At 40.7% G+C, this 7,456-nt stretch overlaps 1 protein-coding gene across 1 annotated transcript; it reads left to right on the forward strand.

Annotated features, from left to right (window-relative positions):
• The first annotated feature begins 218 nt into the window (after positions 1-218).
• LOC139755480 (uncharacterized) lies at positions 219-4,429 on the forward strand. Its single transcript, XM_071673818.1, has one exon. It carries the CDS (start codon positions 2,256-2,258, stop codon positions 3,810-3,812), a length of 1,557 nt encoding a protein of 518 aa, XP_071529919.1. The 5' UTR covers positions 219-2,255; the 3' UTR covers positions 3,813-4,429.
• The last annotated feature ends 3,027 nt before the right edge of the window (positions 4,430-7,456 follow it).

Raw genomic sequence — 7,456 nt, forward strand, 5'->3', positions numbered from 1 at the left:
ACTGAGATCTTATATCCGCATACAGACTGTGTATGATGCATGGAATCGCACCGTATATAATGCTGACATCATTCATTAAGATCTAATCTTTCTATATTGTTAGCTCTGACGACCTCATCCTGGTATATTATTTGCATATCATTTGAAAGGCTTATCTCTACCTACTGGCATCCCTTGATGCCAAGGTTTTCATATGTATTATGTTAACATGTTAATGTTTAGTTTCATATCATTGGCAGGTCCTGGTCTTCAGTGCAAGAACGTGATATGTACCCCCAAGGTCTCCTAACTGTTAAGATGTTGTAAGAACGAAGTATGGAAACTGTGGCAGTCTGACTGAAAAGGTGCTACAAGAACGAAATATGACAACTGTAATAGTATGACTGACAAGATGCCAAATGAACGAAGTATGACAGCTGTAGCAGCATGAAGAGCGATATGACTATAACATTCAGCAGTTATATAGCCACTTATAAGCATAGAGAAACAGTACTAATATAAACAAAGCCAGAGGCAGCAATGATAACGATGGTAAAGTGTCAGTGACAGAAAACAAATAAAGAAGCATGAGTTATCTTTAACCTGTGGTTAAGGTAAAGGAAAGTAGTCGTTTGATGTTATTTAACCTTGTTAACTAAACCACTTTTATTTCCCATAAGGAACCTGTTGATGTTAAATTCAATCAGATTTTCTCGTATTATTTCAGTGAAACTTTTAATATTTTCTCGGTTTAAACTGTTAACTTTTTACGATATACTTTCGTACATTCGAGGATAATCTTTAGTGCTAACTTAACTTTGTAAAACATCCTACCATAAACTCTGAATTAGCACGTGACACGTAGAGAGTCTGATGTGAACACACCCATATGGTAGAATATATGCAGGAAAATGTACAGCTTTTGATGTTGGAGTTACTGTTGGAGTTATTATTGACAGCAGTAGACACCAGACCAAATTAGAAGACTAGCATGGTAAGGAAGCAAGCAGTCCACTTGGAGGTGCATATATAGAGACTACTGTGCTTTTCATTAATAAGAATAAACAAAAGCTGAGATTAGTACAGATATAACTGGAACTACCGTGGCTAACTGATTGTAGTGTTTCACTTTGTCGACGAGGACTTGACCTCAACTCGCCTTACCGTGGAATGTAGACGTGAACTGTTCCTACACTCCACCATGCACGGATTGTGTGTAATACAGCTGAGTAAAGTTGACTCTAGGTGATCTAGAGTGGTTAAGGTAGAAACTATCACATCACCCACTGGAGTCGGTTTGGTCGACACTTTTGCACGGCTCGTTAGTTTGTTAGATCGTCACTAGTGCACCGTTTACTAGAGTTTGTAAGGTCGACACAAGCGCGCCACCCACTACATAAGCTTTGGTCGACAGCTGTGTACTAAATATAGTTGAGTAGGTCGACACCAGTGCACCAATCATTAGAGTTGGTTAGATCGACATCTGTGCACCTTTCACTGGAGTTAATAAGTTCGATACTAAGGCACCACCCACTAGAGTTGGTCAGGTCGACACTAGTGCACCGCTCACTAGAGTTGGTCAAGTCGACACTAAAGCACCACCCACTAGAGTTGGTCAGGTCGACACTAGTGCACCGCTCACTAGAGTTGGTCAAGTCGACACTAAGGCACCACCTACTAGAGTTGGTTAGATCGACACTAGTGCACCGCTCACTAGAGTTGGTCAAGTCGACACTAAGGCACCACCCACTAGAGTTGGTCAGGTCGACACTCTTGCATCTTTCATTAGAGTTGGTAAGGTTGACGCTAATGCACCGCTCACTAAAGTTGGTCAGGTCGTCCTTAGTTCACCACCTACTAGAGTTAGTCAGGTCGACACTAATGCACCGCTCACTAGAGCTGGTCAGGTCGACAGTAGTGCACCACTCACTAGAATTGGTCAGGTCGACATTAGTGCACCACCCACTAGAGTTGGCCAAGTCGACATTAGTGACCGCTTACTAGAGCTGGTCAGGTTGACACTAGTGCACCACTCACCAGAGCTGGTCGACACTAGTGCACCACATATACCACATATACTCACTGAATGTCTGAGACTGACGAGGGATGTTAAAAGACTCGTCATAGAAACCAAACGTCTAGAATTTTGAATGTAAAAAAAAAAAGGAAAGAGATCATATGCAAACGCACACAGTTGACAAACCTTTCTCTAGTGCACAGTCTCAATAAAGCTGTACCATACATTATAGTCTTTTGAAGCACAGAAGAGAAGCGTCATGAATGTCCACATTGCCGAGTCCTCCCATAGGAATGATTTAGAGGAGCATATAAGTATTCATTCAATAGAGAAGCCATGTGAATGCTTACACTGCCAGAAAATCTTCTTTGACAGGAGTAAATTTTTAAGGCACGTGACAGTAAATACCGAAGAGAAGTCATATCAATGTTCACAATGCCAGAAGACCTTCTTATGGAGGAGTTTTCTTGTCCAACACATGAGAGTTCATATAGGAGAGAAACCATATGAATGTTCACAGTGCCAAAAGACCTTTTCAGAAAGGAGTCTTTTAATGCAACACAGGAGAGTTCATACAGGAGAAAAACCTTATGAATGTTCACAGTGCCAAAAGACCTTCTCACATAGGAGTTCTTTAGTGCAGCACATGAGAGTTCATACAGGAGGGAAGCCACATGAATGCTCACAGTGTCAAAAGACCTTCACTCAGAGAAGTTCTTTAGTACAGCACATGACCATTCATACAGGAGAGAATAGGTATAAATGTTCAAAGTGCCAAAAGACCTACTCAAAGAAGAGTCATTTGGTGGAGCACTTGAAAGTACATTCTGGAGAGAAACCTCATGAATGTTCACATTGCTTAAAGACTTTCTCACAGAGGAGTACCTTAGTGCAGCACGTAAGATTTCATACAGGAGAGAAGCCCTATGGATGCTCACAGTGTCAAAAGACCTTTACACAAAGGAGTACTTTGGCGAAGCACATGAAAGTTCATACAGGAGAGAAACCGTATGAATGCTCTCAGTGCCAAAAGACATTTGCACAGAGGAGTCACTTAAAGGAGCATCAGAGAGTTCATACAAGAGAGAAACCATATGAGTGTTTACAGTGTCAGAAAACCTTCACACAGAGGAGTACTTTAGTGGAGCACACGAAAGTTCATACAGGAGAGAAGCCATATGTTTGTTCACAGTGCCAGAAGTCATTCCCCAAGAAAAATTCTTTAGTGCAGCACATGACTATTCATACAGGTGAGAAGCTTTATGAGTGTTCAGAGTGCCAAAAGACCTTCTCACAGAAGAGTACTTTAGTACAGCACATAAGGATTCATACAGGAGAGAAACCATATGAATGTTCACATTGCCAAAAGACGTTCACACAAAGGAGTTCTTTAGTGAAGCACATGAAAGTTCATACAGGAGATAAACCATATGAGTGTTCACAGTGCCAAAAGTTCTTCTCGGAGAGGAGTACTTTAGTGCAGCACATGAGAGTTCATACAGGAGAGAAACCATATCAGTGTTCACAATGCCAAAAGTCCTTCTCTCAAAAGAGTACCTTGGTGAGACACTTGAATATTCATCGGGGTGAGAAGCCTTATGAATATTCACAATGCATACCATCTGAAGACCAAATGATACCTCACTTGATGGTAAATAAGTCTATTAGTCCTGAGAGAGTGAAGCAGGAAGTTTGTAGTGGTGCAGATTCCATAACCATCAAGATGGATCATTGTCCAGAACTAAGCAGTACTGTATCCCATGTATACGTAAGGTCTCATTTATGTGATATTGACATAGTTAAGGAAGAGTTTTGAACCTTATGAATTTAACCTTGGAACTGGGGATAACATACTTCTTTCCTCTATTAAGTATGAATATATTGATTTCTTACAGTCAATCTATTGTTTGCGAAATTGCGAAGCAGGTACTCTTCCACGAGTCGATGAACCTGACCGTGAATCACAAGAGAAAATTTATTACCCACGGTATGTCATCTCCATACTTTTCTTGTATGAACTGGTAATAGTTATTCAAAAATTGTTTCTGTGTACGAGAAAGGCAAACAATACACGCTAAATGATTATAATGGGAGATTTTTCTTATCAATCTGTTTGCTACAAATGTTGCTCATAATAATCATTAGGGTAAATCCAATGGTGGAAGAGCCAGGGTTATTTAGTGTCCGTCTTTGGGATATAACAATTGGGCTGATGTATTGTTGGTAACAATGATAATGTAAGATTAGCAATTGAGGCAAAGGTGAGGGTTATTTTCAGTCATAGATTGTCAGACCTGCCAAAAACTTTGCATCTTTCTTGATTGCTAGGAAAAAATAATGTTTGTATTTCAAGTTTATATTTTGCCATACCATTGTTGTATTTCTGTACCTAGTATCCATTTCGCTGTTGATCAATAAATGTTCTATTTGCAAGTCTTTCTGTCATTGCTGTAAGCTATTGCCTGCCATGTTCAATTATTGAACAGACGACGGAGGCACTGTAGGAAAATCTCTATTTAGCTCTTGTCGATCAGAATTTGTGGAAGGCTAGAACGTTATACTGGAGTGCAAAAATGGGTATGTTTGAAGGAATTGTGGTCCCAACAATGTTATATGGTTGCGAGACATGGGCTATAGATAGGGTTGTGTGGAGGAGGGTGGATGTGTTGGATATGAAATGTCTGAGGACAAAATTTAGTGTAAAGTGGTTGCATCGAGTAACTGATGAAAGAGTAAGAGAAATGTGTGGAAATAAAATTTTGATTGAGAGAGCAGAAGAGAGTGTGTTTAAATGGTTTGGACAAATGGAGAGAATGAGTGAGAAAAGATTGACAAAGAGGATATATTTGTCAGAGTTGGAGGGAACAAGGAGAAGCGAGAGAACAAATCGGAGGTGAAAGGGTGGAATGCAAAACATTTTGAGCGATCGGAGCCTGAATATACAGGAGGGTAAGACGCGTGCAAGGAATAGCATGAATTGGAACGGTGAGGTATACAGGAGTCGCTATGCTATCCATGGACTGAACGAGAGCATATGAAACGTTTAGGTAAACCATGGAAATGTCTGTGGGGCCTGAGATCTGTGGTTTTAGGTAGAGATAGAGTGTGAACGAATGTGGCCATTTTTGTCTATTTTCCTGGCGCTACCTAGCTGAAGCAAGGGAAAGCGATGCTGCTTTCTGTGGGAACAGGGTAGCGTAAAAAATGGTTGAAAGCAAACAGGTATGAATATGAACATGTGTATATATGTTTATGTATGTGTGTGTATGTGTATGTATAGGTGTACATGGTGATATATATATATCTATATATATATATATATATATATATATATATATATATATATATATATATATATATATATATATATATATATATATATATATATATATATATATATATATATATATAGGATGTAAGGCATGTGTACGTGTAGGAAGAGAGGAAAGTGATTGGTTCTCAGTGAATGTAGGTTTGCGGCAGGGGTGTGTAATGTCTCCATGGTTGTTTAATTTGTTTATGGATGGGGTTGTTAGGGAGGTGAATGCAAGACTTTTGGAAAGAGGGGCAAGTATGAAGTCTGTTGGGGATGAGAGAGCTTGGGAAGTGAGTCAGTTGTTGTTCGCTGATGATACAGCGCTGGTGGCTGATTCATGTGAGAAATTGCAGAAGCTGGTGATTGAGTTTGGTAAAGTGTGTGAAAGAAGGAAGTTAAGAGTAAATGTAAATAAGAGCAAGGTTATTAGGTACCGTAGGGTTGAGGATCAAGTCAATTGGGAGGTAAGTTTGAATGGAGAAAAACTGGAGGAAGTAAAGTGTTTTAGATATCTGGGAGTGGATCTGGCAGCGGATGGAACCATGGAAGCGGAAGTGGATCATAGGGTGGGGGAGGGGGCGAAAATTCTGGGAGCCTTGAAGAATATGTGGAAGTCGAGAACATTATCTCGGAAAGCAAAAATGGGTATGTTTGAAGGAATAGTGGTTCCAACAATGTTGTATGGTTGCGAGGCGTGGGCTATGGATAGAGTTGTGCGCAGGAGGATGGATGTGCTGGAAATGAGATGTTTGAGGACAATGTGTGGTGTGAGGTGGTTTGATCGAGCAAGTAACGTAAGGGTAAGAGAGATGTGTGGAAATAAAAAGAGCGTTGTTGAGAGAGCAGAAGAGGGTGTTTTGAAATGGTTTGGGCACATGGAGAGAATGAGTGAGGAAAGATTGACCAAGAGGATATATGTGTCGGAGGTGGAGGGAACGAGAAGTGGGAGACTAAATTGGAGGTGGAAAGATGGAGTGAAAAAGATTTTGTGTGATCGGAACCTGAACATGCAGGAGGGTGAAAGGAGGGCAAGGAATAGAGTGAATTGGATCAATGTGGTATACCGGGGTTGACGTGCTGTCAGTGGGTTGAATCAGGGCGTGTGAAGCGTCTGGGGTAAACCATGGAAAGCTGTGTAGGTATGTATATTTGCGTGTGTGGACGTATGTATATACATGTGTATGGGGGTGGGTTGGGCCATTTCTTTCGTTTGTTTCCTTGCGCTACCTCGCAACGAGGTAAATTAAGTGCGTAAGACAAGGGAGCAAATGGGAACTTCAGTGAAAGGCGCAAATGGGGAGGTGATAAGTAGTAGTGATGTGAGAAAGAGATGGGGTGAGTATTTTGAAGGTTTGTTGAATGTGTTTGATGATAGAGTGGCAGATATAGGGTGTTTTGGTCGAGGTGGTGTGCAAAGTGAGTGGGTTAGGGAAAATGATTTGGTAAACAGAGAAGAGGTAGTGAAAGCTTTACAGAAGATGAAAGCCGGCAAGGCAGCAGGTTTGGATGGTATTGCAGTGGAATTTATTAAAAAAGGGGGGTGATTGTAATATTGACTGGATGGTAAGGTTATTTAATGTATGTATTACTCATGGTGAGGTGCCTGAGGATTGGCGGAATGTGTGCATAGTGCCATTGTACAAAGGCAAAGGGGATAAGAGTGAGTGCTCAAATTACAGAGGTATAAGTTTGTTGAGTATTCCTGGTAAATTATATGGGAGGGTATTGATTTAGAGGGTGAAGGCATGTACAGAGCATCAGATTGGGGAAGAGCAGTGTGGTTTCAGAAGTGGTAGAGGATGTGTGGATCAGGTGTTTGCTTTGAAGAATGTATGTGAGAAATACTTAGAAAAGCAAATGGATTTGTATGTAGCATTTATGGATCTGGAGCAGGCATATGATAGAGTTGATAGAGATGCTCTGTGTAAGGTATTAAGAATATATGGTGTGGGAGGCAAGTTGTTAGAAGCAGTGAAAAGTTTTTATCGAGGATGTAAGGCATGTGTACGTGTAGGAAGAGAGGAAAGTGATTGGTTCTCAGTGAATGTAGGTTTGCGGCAGGGGTGTGTGATGTCTCCATGGTTGTTTAATTTGTTTATGGATGGGGTTGTTAGGGAGGTGAATGCAAGAGTTTTGGAAAGAGG

The sequence above is a fragment of the Panulirus ornatus genome, chromosome 19 (assembly GCF_036320965.1).
Source record: "Panulirus ornatus isolate Po-2019 chromosome 19, ASM3632096v1, whole genome shotgun sequence".
Taxonomy (NCBI): Eukaryota; Metazoa; Arthropoda; class Malacostraca; order Decapoda; family Palinuridae; genus Panulirus; species Panulirus ornatus.

Coding starts and splice junctions, on each gene's coding strand:
- LOC139755480 (XM_071673818.1), top strand. CDS start 2,256: ATGAATGTCCACATTGCCGAGTCCTCCCATAGGAATGATTTAGAGGAG.